Source organism: Callithrix jacchus, chromosome 6 (assembly GCF_049354715.1).
Source record: "Callithrix jacchus isolate 240 chromosome 6, calJac240_pri, whole genome shotgun sequence".
In the NCBI taxonomy this organism is placed as follows: Eukaryota; Metazoa; Chordata; class Mammalia; order Primates; family Cebidae; genus Callithrix; species Callithrix jacchus.
Genome location: NC_133507.1, coordinates 38,439,446 through 38,460,058, shown reverse-complemented (window position 1 = coordinate 38,460,058; position 20,613 = coordinate 38,439,446). Strand labels below are relative to the sequence as shown.

General features: G+C 39.6%; 1 protein-coding gene across 8 annotated transcripts in view; it reads left to right on the top strand.

Moving 5' to 3' along the window:
• Nucleotides 1–9,522, top strand: part of INPP1 (inositol polyphosphate-1-phosphatase) — a 31,749-nt gene extending 22,227 nt beyond the window's left edge. For 6 of the 8 annotated variants that reach the window (XM_078327084.1, XM_035304241.3, XM_002749562.5 and 3 more), the window contains 4 exons: nt 1,148–1,208; nt 4,258–4,458; nt 6,653–6,827; nt 8,689–9,522. In XM_078327084.1, coding sequence (XP_078183210.1) covers nt 1,148–1,208; nt 4,258–4,458; nt 6,653–6,827; nt 8,689–9,247 — 996 coding nt within the window. In that variant the 3' untranslated portion in view covers nt 9,248–9,522. Of the gene's footprint in view, nt 1–1,147; nt 1,209–4,241; nt 4,459–6,652; nt 6,828–8,688 lie in introns of all 8 variants that reach the window. The other 2 variants (XM_078327087.1, XM_078327086.1) reach the window with 1 other exon arrangement.
• Nucleotides 9,523–20,613: the final 11,091 nt, after the last annotated feature.

Genomic DNA, 20,613 nt, shown 5'->3' with positions numbered 1-20,613 from the left:
ACAGAACCTTCAGCCCGGAATTTCATATCCAGCCAAACTAAGCTTCACAACTGAAGGAAAAATAAAATCTTTTATGAACAAGCAAGTACTCAGAGATTTTATTACCACCAGGCCTGCTTTACAAGAGCTTCTGAAAGAGGCATTACACATAGAAAGAAACAACCAGTATTAGCCTTACTAAAAATATACCAAAAAGTAAACAGCACCAACATAAAGAAGAATTTTCATCAACGAATGGATCAAACAGCCAGTTAACATCAAATGGCAGTATCCTTAAATTTAAATTGACTAAATCCCCCAATCAAAAGACACAGCCAAAACCCAACGGCATGTTACATCCAGACCTGTTTCACGTGCAAGGATACACAAAGACTCAAAACAAAGGAATGGAGAAAGATTTACCAACCAAATGGAGAGCAAAAATAAATAAATAAATAAATAAAAAGCAGGAGTTGCAATTCTCGTAGCGGATAAAATAGATTTTAAAGCAACAAAGATATAGTGGTAAAAGGATCAATACAACAAGAGCTAATGATCCTAACACCCAGATACATAGAGACTTAGATTCAATGAGACAGAAAATTAATAAGGATATCAAGGACTCGAACCAGATCCGGAACAAGTAAACTTAATAAATATTTATAGAGCTCTCCACTTCAAATACATAAAATATACATTCTTGTCAATACCACATCACACCTACTCATAGGTTTAAATGAAACACTGATTGACCATTATTAATACCCATTTTTTTTTCAGAATAAAGCAATATTTCCATTCACCCTCCCTCCCTCTCTTCCTCTTTCTTTCTCTCCTTTACTCATTTTTTTTTTCTTTCCTTCTCTCAAAAAAAGAAATCAACTTGTAAACCTCTAGATCCAGGTCGGCAATGTCTCTCTCATTGCTTGAATTCCTTCCTTCCCTTCCCTCCCTCCCTCCCTCCCTCCCTCCCTCCCTCCCTCCCTCCCTCCCTCCCCCCTTCCTCCCTTCCTTCCTTCATCCCTTCCTTCCTCCCTCCCTCCCTTCCTGCCTTCCTCCCTTCCTCCTTCCCTCCCTAAAAAAAAAAAAAAAAAAATTGAAATCTGTTCAGAATTGAAGATGTGTGTGGGTTTTTGTTTTCTTTTTCATCATACTCTGAATCATTCAGTTTCCAGGCCTGGAAAAAAATATTTTTGGCGAAGAATCCAATGAATTTACTAATGACTTGGGTAAGTATAAGAATCTTAATGTGTCTTTGTAACTTAATTATCATATGGTATTGTAATCTCCAATTTATGCTATAATCTAAATGTTTGGAAGCCTCTTACTATAAACATAATATATTTGAATGTTAAGGTTCATTCCATTTCTATCTCAGAATATCATGCCATTTAACTTAAGTAGAGAGATGTAGTATCTTAGAATAATTTAGCAAGTCCAGGTATCATTTCAGATGTAAATCTGTGGCATTTAAGTAATTTATAACTCAAGCTTTGGGAAAATGGCATGGTCCTTTGGGAATCTAATGTAAGTTATCAATGCCCCAAAGATGCCCATCAACACAATTGTGCAGACAATTTCAGATCCTGGGTTAAACCCTTCTGTGGACTCTCAGGGAAGTCCATGGACCTTGGCTAAAGTTACAGAGGAGGCCATGGCTCTGAAATACTGTGTGATCTTGAGCGAATCACCTCATCATTTCTCTGAATCTCAGAACCTCTGTGAAGTACTTGAACTAACTAAAAGCTTCCTTTCAATACTCAGTTTTATTTTGTTTGTTTGAGACAAGTTGCTCTGTTGCCCAGGCTGGAGTGCAATGGTGCAATCTCGGCTCACTGCAACCTCCACCTCCTGGGTTCAAGTGATTCTCCTGCCTCGACCCCTGGAGTAGCTGGGATTATGGGCATGTGCCAGCACGCCCACCTAATTTTTGTATTCTTAGTTAGAGATGGGGTTTCACCATGTTGGCCAGGCTGGTCTCAAACTCCTGACCTCAGGTGATCTGCCCACCTCAGCCTCCTAAAGTGCTGAGATTAGTACCAAGTTTTAAGTCTTGTTTATTAAGTTTCCTGTGGGCCAGATTCACCTTGGATGGCCCTCCACGTTCCCTTGGGGTATACAGGAAAATATCACAATTTCTGATTTCTTTCAGAGAAATGATTTTATTTTTTTAATTTGTTTGGGGTTGTTTAATGGTAGAAGAGTAATATAGTGAACTTTAAACACTGATCATGTGACAAATACTTAAATATTTAGAAGCACATTTACAAAGAAAAAAATGAATTTCTAGATTAACTCTGAAAATTTTTTAGTCTCCTTCATGCACCACATATTAAGATGTTCTATGACAGTAAGAAGGAAAAGAAATTTCATTTAAACCTCTGAAGGTTAAAAATAACACTTATGACTGACGTATAAGTCATCTTACATTTAAAAATCTGCACTTGACTACTTCATAAACAGTTATTTTAATACATCATTTGTCTAGAATTATAGGGGAAAAGGCATAGCCACATCAATTTTCCTGTCTGTAAAAGGGCAGAGAATGTGGAGAGAAGAAGAGGAGAGATGGTGCTGATGATATTGCAGGCAGGACCGGATCATAGGAGGGGCTTAGAGTTCCCTCTCGGTGGGATGGGACATCTCTGGCAAATTTTAAGCAAAGGAGTAATATGATATAATTTGTTCTTTGAATGACCTCATAAGTTTTACTGAGCCCAGAGTAGGTGTGCAGTAAGTAGCCGCTATTAGGTTTACTATTCCCCAACTTTAACAGTCTAATTTACTTTGAATTAAGTTAACTAAGTTTGACTGTTTCTTGCTGATTCAGTCATCACTGTAATAGATGTATATTGTGCTTCCCACACTTGACTGGTCCTGTAATCACCACAAGGTCTTGCTAAAATTCAGTAGGTCTGGTGTGGCATTCGAGGTTTTGATTTTTTTTTTTTTTTTAAGACGAAGTTCCCTCTGTTGCCCAGGCTGGAGTGCAATGGCACAATCTCAGCTCACTGCAGCCTCTGCCTCCCAAGTTCAAGCGATTCTTCTGACTCAGCCTCCCAAGTAGCTGGGATTACAGGCATGTGCCACCATGCCCAGCTAATTTTTTCATATTTTTAGTAGCGACGGGGGTTTCACTCTGTTAGCCAGGCTGGGCTCAAACTCCTGATCTCAAGTGATCTGCCTACCTTGGCCTCCCAAAGTGTTGGGATTAGAGGCGTGAGCCACCATGCTCAGCATGAGGTTCTGACTTTCCAGTAGGCTCCCAGCTGCTTTAGATACTGCTGGTCCTTGGAATAAGTAGGGTAGAAGTAGCTACCTAGATAGCTGGAGGATTTGTCTGTATACCTAAAAAGTTCCAAAGTGCCATATTTTCTTAATTTTTAACAGTTTTTTTCTCCACTGCTGTCACTTCTTGTTGCTATTAATTTGCCTATTTCTACTACCTCTTCCCTCACTTATGTCAAGTGCTGAAACCAGATTAATCAAGGGTCTAAGAAGTATGTTTAAAGTGATAGTAAGGCACTTGGCCTCGGTACTTCTCATGTCATTGTAAGAAGCAGCTTCGCTTATGTTCTGGTTTTCGATGAGCCCCACAGAGGAGAGCTATTTATGAATGCCATTTAGAGGCATACAGCTTTACTACACTTAAAGATTAGGACATACCAGCTTATGTTACTTAGCATAAACAATTTTCAGTTAAAAGCAGCATCATATAAAGAAATAGAAGCACTTTAGTGTGCTAAAAACCTCAATTCTTTTCAATAACATATTCAGACATGGACAGGGTGACTTAAGTACATAAAAAGTCAAAAGACAAATAAATTTTTAAAAAGATTAATGATCAGGGATTCAGGAATTATTAACTGGCCTATGTATCCCTTAACTGGGATACAAAATTGTGCCCACGTGGGCATTTTTCTGGGGCGGTCTTTTGATTCCTGAAACCCATACCTTACTATTCACATTAAGTGGGTGAGTGGCCACTGGGCATCTGACTTGACGAAGACCCACCAGGTGATTCTGGCAGTCAGCCAGGCTTAGATGGATATATAGCCCTCACTTAATCTAAGTGCACAGTTTTTGATTTGCTCTCTTGCTTGCTGTCTTTCTTGCTCGCTCTGTCGCACTCACTGTCTCACTCTCTTGCTTTGTCTCTCTCTCTGTCACTTCTCCCTCTCTGTCTCTTTCTCTCTCTCTCTCCCTCTCGCTCTCTTTCTGTTCTTTCTCCACTGAAACTCTTGAAATGTAATGGCTTATAGTTTGTCTTTACCCTAGGGGAAAAGATTACTTTGAGGCTGTGTTCAACAGAGGAAGAAACAGCAGAGCTTCTTAGCCGAGTCCTCAATGGTAACAAGGTGGCATCTGAAGCATTAGCCAAGGTTGTTCATCAGGATGTTGCCTTTACTGACCCAACTCTGGATTCCACAGAGATCAATGTTCCACAGGACATTTTGGGAATTTGGGTGGACCCCATAGGTAAGTATAGGAGAGTATGTTTGTTCTTATTTGCAATCTTTTGCGGGGGGGAGGAGCTTTGAAAAATAAAAATTGAGTATAGTTTAACTCTCCTAGACATTTTTAAAATTTTGAATTTTTAAAATAATGAGAGTTGAGGTGTATGTGTCATGTGTTCTGCATATATACATATATATTATAGCTGTGTATATACATATATCTAAAACAGGTGTGTGTATATACATACATATAGATACAGGCACACATACAAAGATGAATTAACTTATCTTCAAAAGACTTCAGGGACCAGATTGGTTAGTAAATGAGAGAATGAAATGACAGCAGTTATGATCTATTGAGCACAGATGCCATTTAAAGAGCACTTAGTTCCAGTAGATTGTTGCCATATGGGAATACAGGCCAGATCTTGCGATTTTTAAAGAGAAACCAAAATCCAAGGTTTTAAGTGTGATATCCCAATTTCTAAACATTGGCTACCAATTCAGCTAAACAAGCAAACAATCAAAAAAACACTGCACAGGTCAAGCAAAAAGCTGAATGTGATGCTGATACATGAGCAGTCAGTTTGTGAGCCCTGTGTAAGCTCTACATTTTGGGGGGTCATTATTGTAATAGGACCATAATCTATAACCCATTGTTTTCAAAATGTAACCCTTCTCTTTTTTTTTTTTTGAGACAGAGTCTCTTGTTGCGCAGGCTGGAGTGCAGCGGCACAGTCAGAACTTACTATAGCCTTATCCTCCCAAGCTCAAGCAATACTCCTACTTCTGCCTCCCCAGTGGGACCCAACTAGGTGGCACAGGTGCATGGCACCTCAGTAGGCTAATTTTTTATATTTTTTTGTAGAGAAGGGGTTTTGCCATGTTGCCCAGGCTGGTCTCAAACTCCTGGGTTCAAACAATCTTCCTGCCTCAGCATCCCAAAGTGGTAGGATTATAGCATGACCCACCACACCCAGCCAACCTTTATCTTCAATGACGCTATTAATACAGAGTTCTAGGTAATAATTTTAAGAAGCTCCTACTTCCTTTTCTTTTTTTCCCAACCAACACAATAGGACCATTCAAGAAGTGGATAAACTCCTTCCTGGGCCCTTCCTGCCCTGCAAGTGCATTAACAGGATGATATTGAAATGGGTTTAATCTTCAGATAATTGCATCACATTCAGCCAGTGGGTTATATACAGAAACTAAAAATCTTTCCCTCAATCTTTGATCATTTAAGGGTAAACTGGCATCAGTTATGGTTTCTGAGAGACAGAGATCTCAGAATGATTGTTTCTTGGTTCCAACCTGAATTGATTCTATTTTTGAGCTCTTTGAATCTTTTAAGATTTTGCCAGGCACATCCTTAGCTGTCTGTTAACTCCCTAGACATCGGCAGTCAGCTGCTGGCATGTACATCTCTTGAGGTGAAACCTAGTTCCTCTGCCTTTGTTTCACAGGAGCACTGTTAATTTCTTCCTTTGGTGCCACCATCATTGTCTCTTTCTTCCTTCTAACTTGACGGAACAAATAATAATACTAAAAGATAATTTTACCTGTGACTGATTACTGGAAGGAGACTTTTTTTCTTTTTATTAAATTTTTGTGGGTACATAGTAGGGATATATATTTATGGGGTACATGAGATTTTTTGACACAGCACACAATGTGAAATAAGCATATCATGGAGAATGGGGTGTCCATCCCTTTGAGCATTTATCCATTGAATAATAAACAATCTAGCTACACTCTTTATTTTAAAATGTACAATTAAGTTCTTATTGATTATAGTTACCCTACTGTGCTATCAAATAGTAGTTTTGTACCCACTGGAAGGAGACTTTTCCATCTCACATTGTACTAGTCCTCAGATTAGCAGTAGTTCTAAAATAATCCCACCAGTTATTCTGGTTATTAGTTTTTAAGTGCTTTTGGCAAGTCACAAATATTTGAATGCCTGTTCTATGCAAGGCGCTATGCCACAGAAACTATAGACACATCCTCTCCCTTCAAGAGTTCTCACATAGACAGGAAAATGAAACGCAAGCAATTTAAAAGTGAAGTACAGGAGGCCAAATAACAATTCAATACAGTGATGTCCAAAAGTAGAAAATATTGGTTACCAAATTAGTAGAAGAGAGAAATGATATGGTACGGGGTCTTCTAAATAATCTTTACCTGAATCTAAACAGATTTACTTCCTTTTTCAGATTCAACTTACCAGTATATAAAAGGCTCTACTGACATTAAATCTAACCAGGGAATCTTCCCCTGTGGACTTCAGTGTGTCACCATTTTAATTGGTGTCTATGACATACAGACAGGGGTTCCTCTGATGGGAGTCATCAATCAACCTTTTGTGTCAAGAGACCCAAACACCCTCAGGTAGAAGACAAATGTTTTTGGTATATTATGGTTTTTAGAACTTATGACCTCAGCTTTGCTTATTGTTAGGATTATCACTACATGACATTCCCATGACTTCACACATGAAAATGTTCCCACCGAAAGTCTGCATGTTTGAATTAAAGTTCCATTTTCGGTCTTGGATTTGTATAATTTTATTTGAGGTTATGTGCATGCTGGTAGAAATTTTTAAGTTAATACTCTCTTGGAGAAGTCATAATTTTACATTTGGGATATAGTAATCCTGTTCCTTGTTTCTAGAATCCACTCCAAACCAGATGAGGAGAATGGTGGTAACGTTCTTCCAATACATTAGGAATAAGACAGCTGCCATCACTGTATAGCCAGTTGAACTTTTGTATAATTTTAGAAGTTCAAAACAAAATGTGAAAATTATCCAATGAAAAGTTGGTAGGCATGGCCAGGATCAGAACCAAACTCACACTCCCTTTTTGCTTCCTCCCTCCCACCCTTCCATGCATTCTTAAACAGAGCATAGAGGCCGGGTGCAGTGGCTCACGCCTGTAATCCCAGCACTTTGGGAGGCCGAGGCGGGTGGATCATGAGTTCAAGAGATCGAGACCATCCTGGTTAACATGGTGAAACCCCGTCTCTACTAAAAATACAAAAAATTAGCTGGGCATGGTGGCGCGTGCCTGTAATCCCAGCTACTCAGGAGGCTGAGGCAGGAGAATTGCCGGAACTGAGGAGGCGGAGGTTTCAGTGAGCCGAGATCCCGCCATTGCACTCCAGCCTGGGTAACAAGAGCGAAACTCCGTCTCAAAAAAAAAAAAACAGAGCATAGAGAGCAGCCAGGACCCACTTGCCTCTGTGCATGGCCTGTGCTTTGGGGTTGACTCCAGGGCATGGCAAAGTCCAAGTGGAACAAGCAGCTTCAGTTTTTTATTGAAATAGGTCATATTTTTCCACTTATATAGGATTACATATTCTTAGTGAACTGTGAGTTGCTTCAAGTAAGAATCATTTGCTCTTCAATAGTTGTGTTTATACCTCTTAAATTTTAATATTATCCCTCTACCTCTGCCATCTTCCAAACTAAAAATGGGTTTATGTTATCTTTAAAAGGCTAATAAGAAATTAAAAGGAGTTGGAACAATATGCAGACAGAATCATGGCCTAGAAATGGAGGTGGTCAACACAATAGCTAATGGCACAGATTCCGAGTGAGACTTCGAGGTCTGAATGCAGATTCTACCACTGTCTAGCTGAGCAGGCCTCAGCAAGTTACTCACTTTCTCTAAGGCTGTTTCCTTATCTGTAAATATGTAACGACATAGACAGTAAGTTAAGCATTAATAAAGGGAAGGTGCTATAATTATTGTTATTGCCAAAGCTAATAACATTGAGTTCACCTTTCTTTGTCTTAGAGGCCAAAGTGAAACTAGTGAAAAAGATAATGAAAAGGAGTTACCAAATAAAGAAAACCTTGTTATAAGGATTGTAAAATATTTGTGGATCAAAAAAAGATATCACTTACCTATTCCTTTTTCCCCATTAAACTTTAAATACTAAAAGTTGCAATGAAATTTTGCAATGATTCTGGAGGCTGGAAACCTCATCACTGTTTTAGTGTTGTCCTAGCTGGATGTGATAATGCCATAAAACAAAAGCATTTCTAAGTGCGGCAACGCAGGCAGCTGCATGCACGCAAGTGACTTTTGGAAATAAACTAGCTATCCTATATCTATTTCTAGGCTTAAAGGTGTTAAGAGTCACTATGTTATGATGAATTGTGTATTTCTTCATGTCATTAAGTTTGAAAGAGGCATGAGTAATGAAAAAAATGTCATCATCACCAATTGAATTTTTTCTTCTACAGGTGGAAAGGACAGTGCTACTGGGGCCTTTCTTACATGGGGACCAACATGCACTCACTTCAGCTCACCGTCTCTAGAAGAAACAGCAGTGAAACACACACTGAAAACACTGGCTCTGAGGCAGCATTCTCCCCCAGTTTTTCAGCCGTCATTAGCACAAGTGAAAAGAACACTATCAAAGCTGCATTGTCACGTGTATGTGGAGATCGCATATTTGGGGCAGCTGGGGCTGGTTATAAGAGCCTTTGTGTTGTTCAAGGCCTCGTTGACATTTACATCTTTTCAGAAGATACCACATTCAAGTGGGACTCTTGTGCTGCTCATGCCATACTGCGGGCCATGGGTGGGGGAATAGTAGACTTGAAAGAATGCTTAGAAAGAAATCCAGAAACAGGGCTTGATTTGCCACAGTTGGTGTACCACGTGGAAAATGAGGGTGCTGCTGGGGTGGATCGGTGGGCCAACAAGGGAGGACTCATTGCATACAGATCCAGGAAGCGGCTGGAGACATTTCTGAGCCTCTTGGTCCAGAACCTGGCACCTGCAGAGACGCAGACATAGAGAAACTCTAACCCCAGTATACATATATAGAGCTGAACTGTGAAACTGTTTCCCATTATCTGTGTCTTTTGAGGATGGCTTTATCCTGTTGCTGGTTAACATTCACCTTCCTCTTTTGAGGAGCATTTTTCCATTTTGTATTCATAATAATGTTAATTTCAATAAATGACATTCATGCAGCAATTATATTGGTGTATGAAATTCTTACAGTGAATATTGTGCTGTTAGTGCTGCTTGAAACCCTTCAATAAAATATGGATGAATGAGGAAAAAAATTCTGTTCAATTAGTAAAACCGTGCTGAACATCTAAGCAATAGAAATTTCTCTGAAATATAAAGGAGAATACAGGAGGGGTTTGCTTGAGTTTTGTTTCCTCTCAAAGGGAAAAATCTGCAATTTTAGCCTGTTGGCAGAACATTTAGAACTGTGAATTTGCTTAAGTTAGCCAAGTTTATGTACTTTCAACAGTATTCTTGTGTTTCTTATAGGAAGTAAATCCTGGAACACTGTGGGCTCCCCCCTTTGCAGAGACAGGGAGGGAGAGACAGAGACACACACACAGTGAAAGACACATACAAACAGAAAGAGAGACACACACACACACACACAGGCAGAAGGGGACGACGAGTAAACAGGTTTCTGAAATTTTTGCGTATTTACTACCCTTTACCAGAAACCAGAGGTGGACATTAGATATATATAACCCTTGTCTACCAGCACCACACAGTGAATGTTCCTGAAGTGGATACAAACAACTTTTTCTACTCTCTGTGGCAGCCCCGGTAATCAGAGACTGCCAACTGCTAGGATCAAATCCTCAGCTCTGACTTCGTTCTGCCCTGCGCCCCCTGGGGGCCAAAGATGTTTCTACAGATCCTCTATTTTTCTACAATTACAAATGCATGAAAATAACAATCTTTTTTTCTAATGTCCTTACACTTAAAGTTTTTTTGACAAATTATGTTTATGTCCTATGATATGATGCTTTGAAATATGTACACATTGCAGAATGGCTAAATCAAACTAACATTACCTCACATTTTGTGTGTGCGCAGTGAGAACACTTAAAATCTGTTAGCAATTTTCAGTTAAACGATGCATTATTAACTAAGTCACCACATTAGAGTTATATGATAGATCTTTTGAACTTATTTTCCTGTGTAACTGAAATTTTGTATCCTTTGACCAACATTTCCCAAACCTTCCAGCCCGATAACCACCATTCTACTCTCTGCTTCTGTGAGTTTGACTTTTTCAGTTCCCACATGTAAGTGAAACTATGTGGTATTTGTCTTTCTGTGCCCGGCTTACTTTACTTAACGATGTCTTTCAGGGTCATCCAAATGACAGGATTTCCTTTTTTATGGCAGCATAGTATCCACTGTGTATATAAATACCACATTTTCTTTATCCACTTATTCATATCTTGGTTGATTTCGTATCTTGACTATTGTCAATAATGTTAAAATGGACATAGGAGTGGTATCTCTTTAACATACTGATTTATTTTTCCTTTCCTTTTTTTTTCCCTCAAGACAGCGTCTTGAGAAAGACGCTGTCACCCAGGCTGGAGTGCAGCGGCACAATCATGGCTCACTGCAGCCCCAACCTCCTGGGCTCAAGTGATCCTCCCACCTCAGCCCCCCAAGCAGCTGGGACTATAGGTGCATGCCACCACGCCTGACTAATTTTTGTATTTTAGTAGAGATGGGGTTTTTCCATGTTTCCTGGGCTGGTCTGGAACTCCTAGGACTCAAATCTCTCAATTGGAGGGGAAAAAGCTGGATGGAAGAGGAGCAAATCAATATGTTCTATGAACATCTATTATGTATATTCACCATCAATCCCTGCAGAAAAGCCAAAGCCCTTTCTTTAAGCATGTACCTCTGATAGGTCTGCATTTTTTTCTTGCAGAAGCCACAACCAGGTGAGTATGATTTCTAGTTTTAATTTCTGTAGAGGAAGAACTTAAAAATAGTTGCAAAGCTACCTGAGGATCTAATCATTATGGATTTTTATAATTTTTCCTCATTTTTACAGTGTTTTTGTTTGTTCGTTTGTTTTTGAGATGGAATCTTGCTCTGTCACCCAGGCTGGAGTGCAATGGTGCAATCTCAGCTCACTGCAACTTCTGCCTTCTGGGTCCAAATGATTCTCCTGCCTCAGTCTCCCGAGTAGCTGGGATAACAGGTGAGTGCCACCATGCCCAGCTAATTTTTGTATTTTTAGTAGAGACAGGGTTTCACCATGTTGGCCAGGGTGGTCTCAAGTACTTGACCTCAGGTGATCCACCCACCTCAACCTCCCAAAGTGCTGGGATTACAGGTGTGAGCCGCCTCGGCTGGCCATAGTTTTCTTATCAACTAAGTTTTTGATTTACCTTTACCCACACTTACCAAAGCCTTCAATTCTTTGTTTTCAAACTCACACTCCATTACTTTATATTAATTAAATTAATCAATTTAATTATTAGAAATGAAATTGGAATATAGAGTTGTGGAAAGAAGTAAACAATTCTTGGTACACAAACAACTCATTTGATGTGAACAGGATTTGGAGGTAGTGATGGAGGGGTGTTCTATAGAGAAGCCTCATGGCCATCAGAGTCAAGTGTCTTTTGCATCAGTCTGTGTTTTACAGGAGGATAAATAGGGAGATTAGTCTGACAGGTCACTTAGACACCGAGTAGTACAAAGAGAGCTTCGACTGCACATAAGAGCAGTCTTTGGGAATCCAAGTCAACATCCCTTCCTTTCTTGCTCTCACAACCTATATGCAATCACCCAGAAACTCTCACATCTCCACTTTCAAAAATATATCTAGAATTTAACCATCCCACATCACTCTCCTGTATCCCACCCTGCTCCAGGGCATTTTTACACCTGGATTATTGCAATAAATTTCTAACTTGCCTCCATACTGTTCATTCTCAGCATAGAAGCCAGAGTGATCTTTTTCAAACACAAATCAGATCATGACTCTCTTCTGTTCAAAATTCTCCAAACTATACGATACCATCTTACACCAGTCAGAATAGCCGTTATTAAAAATTAAAAAACAAAAACAAAAACTGATGTTGGCGAGGATGTGGAGAAAAAGGAAGGCCTTTACCCTGATGATGGGAAAGTTAATGAAAAGAGTATGGAAGGTTCACAAGAACTAAATGTAGAACTACCGTTCGATCCAGCAATCCCACTATTGGGCTACACAAAGGGAAAGAAATAATTCTATCAAAAAGACATATGCACTCACATGTTTATCACAGTGTTATTCACAATAGCAAGGCCAGGGACTCAACATTTAAGTGTCTATTGACAGATGAATGAAATTTTTTTTAAATGCAGTATATACATATTGACTACTACTCAGCCACAAACAAGTAAAATCATGTTTCTTACAGCAACTGGATAGACCTGGAGGCCATTACCCTAAGTGAAATGACTTAGAAACAGAAAGTCAAAACTGTAGGTTCTCATAGGTGGGAGCTAAATAATGGGTACACATGGACACACAGTGGAATAATCAACATTGGAGGCTTTAAAAGGAAGCAGTGTGGAAGCGGGTGAGGGATGAGATACCACGTACGGAGTGCAATGTACACTGGTTGGGTAATGGGTACACTAAAAGCACAGACTTCACTGCAGAATATATCTAAGTAACATAACTGCACCTATACCCCTAAACCTATACAAATAAAAAGAAATAAATTTAAAAAGGAAAAGCAAAAAATGCTTCCAAGTGATTGTTCAACTGTCTTAGGGAAAAAGCAAAAATTGTCATATAGCCTATAAGGCCCTTCCACCCTTCCTTCTCTTCTCATCTGCTCTTACTCTCTGCTGTGGTCTAAATATTTGTATCCCTCCCCTTCCAAATCATATGTTGAAATACTAACCCACAAGGTGATGGTATTCAGAGACAGGGCCTTTGGGAGATCCAGTCCTGAAGGTGGAGCTCTTATGACTAGCATTAGTGCCCTTACAAAAGGGGCCTGGGAGAAACCCCTTGACCCTTTTACCATGTCAGGGCCAGCAAGAAGGTGCATTCTGTAATCCAGAAAGCAGGCCCTTACCAGACACTGAATCTGCCTAGGTCTGGGGCTTCCCACCCTTCAGAACTGTGAGAAATGAATTTCTGTTATTTAAAAGCTGCCCAGTTCATAATATTTTGTTACAGAATCCCAACGGTCTAAGATGACCTTTCCCTTGCTCACATTGTTCCAGCCACACTGCCTTGCTTGCTGTGCCCTGAACTTGCCAGGCATCCTTCCTCTGCCTCAGAACCTTTGCACTTGCTGTTCTAACTGGAAAGCTTTCTCCAGATATCAGCACAGTTTCCTCCCTCATCTCCATCAAAACTTCGCTCAGATGTCACTGTATCAGTATGATCTTCACTCATCACTCTCTTGCAACCCACATTTTCCCACCCCATCCTGCACATCCTATTTCCTTCCCTGTTTTGCCCTCCTTGGTACTCACTGCCTCCTCATAGAAGCTACAATTTGCTTTGTCAGCTTCCCCCTCTAGAATGTTGGCTTCACAAAGGCAGGGGTTTTCATATATCATGTATCTTCATTGCCTAAGCACATTGTCAGTGTTAAATAAGTGGGGACTGAATGAATTCGGCTCAGAAGCTGAACAAGAACTAATATGCAGTATCAACTACATCTTTACTTCTACCCATTATTTCCAAAACACTTCAGAAACCTTTGCTATGCTGAGAATTAGTTCTTATAGTTGGTCAGTTAAATTCTCAATGTCAAACAATCACTTTAATGTTGAAAGTAAGCCACGGACTTTTGTGACATAGAAGCATTGGCTTACTATCAAAGCTAATATTCGAGTCCTGGCTATCAGCCCTATAAAGAGTTAGGAAGGGAAAGTAATGGTTAAGCCACTTGTCTTCCATTCTCATGGAATACAGCAAGAATGAGAGCTTCTAACAGACAGAATACTGGAAACTGGCCATTTCTCCCTACAGCAAAAGTTCATCCCTTCCAGCTGGATTTGAGAATGGGTTGCCTGAGAGGCAATGTTTAAATTCACCCACCTTGGGTCGAGTATTTCTAAGAGCAGGAAGCTCTATGTCAAGATGGCTTATCACCCTCAATCTTTCAAGCAAGTCAAACTATGACCATAGTGGTGTAAGTTAGTAGGACAGGTATTGGGAGAAACTCATTATGTGGTTAAATTGCCATATCAAGGTAGGCAAAATAATGTATAGACAGAGTTAATATATTATTTCCCTTAGAATATAGGCAGGAGTGTCGTTAAACTGGGAAATGTGTAGCTTTTTCTTTTTCCACCAGGACCGATTTTAAAAAATCAACTTATCATATTAATACACCATGAGATAGGCCATGCATGTAGCAGGTTAGTTCTACGGTTGTCTAAATTGTAATGGTTATGATCTGATTGTCCAGATTCTCCTGAGAATCATGATCTCATCTATTGGTAATCTGGATTGATACTGCCCAAATGGTAGTCTCAGTGGCTACTGTGCACTTGAAACGTAGCTAGTCTGAATTGAGATGTGCGGTGAACATGTGCACTGGCTTTTATTTAAAAATCAGGATGTTTAAATTTTATGCAAAAATAAAAGAATCATAATTCTTTATATGGATTATAATGTGAAATTATATTTGGGAATGTAGAGTTAAATAAAATATATTGCTACAATTCGTTCTCCTTGTTTCCTTTGTGCTTTTGTGAACAGAGCTACAAGAAAAGTTAAAAGTGCATGTGTGGCTTGCTTTATATTTCTACGCAGCACTGATTTAAACCCTCAGTTTTTATCTATTAGTGCCTGACTCATGTCCGTTTTACTTTTTTTGGTTCTTTCAAAAAACCACCCAGCTAAAGAAGAGTATAAAACCTAAATCATTCAGATTTGCTCATCTTTAAGCATCTTTGATATATGTTTTTTTAACTTAAAAATATATTTTGTAGAGAAGAGTTTTACTATGTAGACTAGATTGTCCTGAAACACTTGGGCTGAAGTGATTCTCCCACCTTGGCCTCCCAAAATGCTGAGATTACAGGCATAAGCTACCACTCGTAGCCAGTTTTTTCACTTAAAAAAACTGTAGTAACAAACACATAACCTAAAATTGACCATTTTAACCCTTTCTAAGTGTACAGTTTAGTAGCATTAAGCATTCACATTCTTCTACCACCAGTGACATCACTCATCTCCAGAACTTCTTCATTTGCCTGACTCCACACGGATTAAATAACCCCCTATTTCCCCTACTCCACACTGGGCCCTGGCAACCCCCATTCTACTTTCTGTCTCTATGAATTTGACTACTCTAGGTATCTCAGATAAGTGGAATCATACATTTGATTTGTAGTTGATTTTTTGTTTGTTTGTTTTTTGAGACAGAGTCTCACTGTCGTTGCCCAGGCTGGAGTTCAGTGGCACTATCTCAGCTCACTGCAACCTCTGCCTCCTAGATTCAAGTCATTCTCCCACTGCAGCCTCTCAAGTAGCTGGAATTATAGGCACACACCACCATGCCAGACTAATTTTTGTATTTTTAGTAGATATAGGGTTTCACCATTTTGGCCAGACTGGTCTCAAACTCCTAACCTCAGGTGATACACATGCCTCAGCTTCCCAAAATGCTAGGATTACAAGGGTAAGCCATCACTCCCGGCCTGATAAAAAGTATTTTAAATGTCATTTACTAGACTATTTGCAGAACTCATTTAGAATGATTTTTAGTAGTGAAGATTATTTGATACCTATAAGAATACAATTTAAAACTATATACACAAGACTAGGCAACTCCAGCTTGGGCAACAGAGCACTCCAGCCTGGGCCATTGTACTCCGGCCTGGGCAACAGAGTAAGATTCCATCCCAACAAGAAAATAAATAAAATAAAATATTTTTTAACATGCAAGTTTTGGGACATCCTCCACACCTCCCATGGAAACCCATCACTTATTCCCCAGGCTGCAATAGTTCTGTTATCACTGTGCAACCAATGGACATAAAATAGAGAGGTATTTAGGGTTTACAATTTTGCTTAAAGAATTTTACTATCTCCATCTCAGATTATCAAGTCTTAAAGTAGTGGGTCATGGGTCAATTTAGTGGGTGATGAATGGATTGTTTATTTCTTTGTTTATTTATTTATTTTAGAGATGAGGTCTCACTATGTTGCCCAGATTGGAGTGGAGTGGCTATCAACAGGCATGACAATAGTACTCCACAGTTTCAAACTCCTGGACGCAAGGGATTCTCCCACCTCAGCCCCTGGAGTACCTGGGACTGTAGACACTCAGCAATGTATTCAGCTTCTGATTAGAGTGTTTAAAACTGAAAGAAAATACTATACTGTCATTTCATCACACTCATTCTCCATCCAGCTTTGTTCCCTTGCTGGTGAGGAGTTGTGATCCCTTGTAGGAGGAGAGGTGTTCTGGTTTCGGATGTTTTCCTTCTTTTTGCGCTTGTTTCTTCCCATCTTTGTGGATTTATCCATTTGTCATCTGTGTAGTTGCTGATTTTCAGATTGGGTCTCTGAGTGGATATCCAGATTGTTGATGATGAATATTCATTGCAGCACTGTTTACAAGAGCAAAGACCTGGAACCAACCCAAATGCCCATCGATGATAGACTGGACAGGGAAAATGTGGCATATATACACCATGGAATATTATACAGCAATCAAAAACTATGAGTTTGTGTCCTTTGTAGGGACATGGATGAACCTGGAGAACATCATTCTCAGCAAACTGACACAAGAACAGAAAATGAAATACCGCATGTTCTCACTCATAGGTGGGTGTTGAACAATGAGAACACATGGACACAGGGAGGGGAGCACTACACACTGGGTCTGTTGGGGGGAATAGGGGAGGGACAGAGGGAGTGGAGAGCTGGGGAGAGATAGCATGGGGAGAAATGCCAGTTACAGCTGAAGGGGAGGAAGGCAGCAAATCACACTGCCACGTGTGTACCTATGCAACTGTCTCGCATGTTCTTCACATGTACCCCAAAACCTAAAATGCAATTTAAAAAATACGATAAATGAAGACAAATAAAGAAAAGAAAAAAAACACGATAAAAAATATCAGAATGCATCACACTTAGTAAGGGCAAAGGCTGTTTCATGCAGCTCTTGTTTTAGTTAAACACATAGCCACATGTTATGTTAGTAGGAGTTACAATACGAGGAGGGACCATCTGACTAAGGAGGAGGGGCTACCTTCCTTGATTTCCAGTTAGTATTGCCTACCAATAAGAGTACTTAATAAATTACTTGGGTAGCTGATGTACATTCGTAAGAATCCTTGCTGTCTTCAGACCCGAGCAGACATGAGGGTACATAGCTATAAACTAAGAGATTCAACCCAGAAAAGGTAATAAGTAACAAAAACAAGGATAAAGAAAGCTAAGTAACAGGGCAGCTTACTTAGTCACAAGCGCCAACTAGCTGTTCACATAAATGTTGTCCAGTATTGGATTCCACTTTTAGACATCGCTATAGTTCAGTTTTTGTAATGGGAGAATCATTTTAAATTTGGAATAAAGTAGTTTATCTTACAACTTGATGAACATAGTTCATGAAGCCATAGTTCATGAAGTTGCTAATTCACTAATAAAAGCAATTAGTGAATATGACATAATAGTATTTTTTCTTTTCTAGGCCCTATCTCTAAGTTACTCATTTATATTTTGCTGGTTTTTTCTTGCATTTCCCATGTTATAACTACCAATTTATTGCTTCTTTTGTGTAATCATATACTACCCTATTTTCTCAAACTGATTTTAAATCTGCTACAAACACGTGACTATAGGATAATTCTTGTCCACCATTTTGCTTCAATAGGCCAAAGTGAACCACAGATGAAACTCTATATGTAGTTTGCTACCAAGGAAAAAGTCTGGATCAGTATAAGGGAAAGAGCATGGGTTTGGGCGTTAAATGGACCTGGACTCATTACCTGCTATGTGATCTTGTTAGATACTAAGTCATGTAAGCCCTCTGAATCCATTTCTTCATCTGATGAAACGATTTATGGCCTGTTTCAGAAATAAGAAGCAAAAGAAATAATACATATAAAACATCTCTAACATAGTAGCTACTAATATTTTTACTGTTCATGTATGATGTAGTCAGAAGACCAAAACATGAAATAAGGAAAAGAGAGAGCTTTCACTTTATCTAGTCAGCAAGTCAGATAATTTATTAATGGGCTTCATTTATATAATAACATAATATAATATTACATTAATAGCTAATATGTATTTAGCACTAGATTCCAAGTGCTGTCGTAGATGTTTACTAGCATTATATCATTTAAAATAATGAGCAAAATTTTTATAGTCCTGGTTGCCATAGCACAATCTGGTTAGATGCTTTACTTGCTAATGGTTAGATGTTTTTCACCTGGTTAGATGTTTACTTGCTAAGTTAAGTTTCAAGATTTTCTTTTTAATACATTTTCTACACTTCCTTTCACCTGTTACGCCAACAGCCATCTGCTTCCACTTAGCATCACCTCTGACTCAGCCCAGCTGTTCCTAAGGACTGACTCCTACACTAAGTAGAGGCTGAAGATCATTGTGCTATGTCAGTTGCCAATCTTTTGCTCTGGCTTCTGACCCCTTTATAATAGAATTCCTGGATAAGATTGTGAAGTGCCAAGGGATAAGCATTTGGTAAAGGGCTTTCTGCTGTGTTATAATGATTAGAGTATAAAAAACAGACTATCGAACGTCAGTGTGAAGTCCCTAAGAGAGCCCTTGTGTCTGGAGGAAGTGCAGCAAGAATACGTCTGCAGTAAGTAAGAGAGCACTATCTATCTTACGTAGGCCGTTGTTACCTTGCCATTTATGCCTCTTCTAGTTAAGCCGATTGCTTACTGGTATAGCCTTTCAGCTCTGGACACACTTACCACTCCATTTCCCTTAAGTGAGGGAGAAATCACTTTTATTTTACTTAAGCCATTGTTATTTTGTCCCTCACTTAAGGGAAATGGAGTGGTAAGTGTGTCCAGAGTTGAAAGGCGGCTGTACCCTAAAGTCCTCAGGAACTCACGCTCCTTCCATCTCACTGCTCTCCCAACTCCAGACTGTGAAAACAGGATCTGCATTTTGGGCCGCAAGATAGAGGGAAAGACAAAGAAGAAGGAAGGAGTGGATGATTTTTCATCCCTTTGGCCAGAACCTTGTCACATGAGTACACTTGGCTACAAGGGAAGCTTCCACTCTGAGAAGCCATGTACGCAGCCAAAAATTAGGAGTTTTAGCACCTGGGAACCAGGCATTTGAGGACAACTAGCAATCTCTATCACTCACTGCAACTGAGCTGTCCCAGCTTTTGGCCTCTGATTATATCCGTTGGCCTTATCACTGAGGCCTCATGACATTCATAGCAAGATAATTTCAACTCTTACCCACACTTACTTATCTACTTATGATGCATTTATCCACTTCATCCTCCAAAGAATTAAAAGTGCCCTAAATATGTGCATTCATCAAAATGATAAGGAAAAGGAACTTCCTGGCAACAAAAGCATAATGGAATAAAAGAGAAATGCAAGTACAGTTATTCCTCTCCTGAGTCCTATGAAAAATCTCTGAGAATCTTGACCTTGGCAACTCGCCTGGAGGTCTGCTGTTCCCTCCTCTCCAACCACACCTTCTGCCTCTGTCTGTTGAGTGCTCAGAATGCAGACAAACTTGTATCAGCTCTCTACTGTGTACGTGCTGCTGAGCCATTCCACTTAAGGAGTCTGTTCACTCAGCCCAGACCACAGAAACTGAGCACTCCTGGCCCCGTATTCACATCCCAGAGTATGTTGTTATTTTCATCAGCCTTAAACACACCTACTGTACCAAAAACAGCACTGCCCATCCTATGGCAGAAAAGGTAAAATACAGAGGCACACATTTGCTGTTTGACCAAATGGGAAAGAAGCAAACAAACATTGTCTACATTTTTCTTCTTATTTCCAAGTTTTCTTTTTATGTTTTTCTTTAAGTGCTAAATGCAAAAAGAGAGCATACGCAGTAAGTTGTAACCTTTGCCATCCATGTTGAGCAGTTCTAATTCTATCTGGGTTGGCAGTTAGGCTGAAAAACATGTTTCTAAAGCAAACTTAAGTAACTGCAAATGTCCCCCTAGAATGCCAGAGAACTCCAAAGCCCAGGTATGGTATGCATGCCAATAGACCCTTGAAACTGGTCTGATGAAGCTGCTGTTTTGATCATGGACACCTTTAAAAAAGGTTCTTTGTTTTTTCAGATGGAGTTTCATTCTTGTTGCCCCGGCTGGAGTGCAATGGTGCAATCTCGGGTCACTGCAACCTCTGCCTCCTGGGTTCAAGCGATTCTGTGCCTCAGCCTCCAG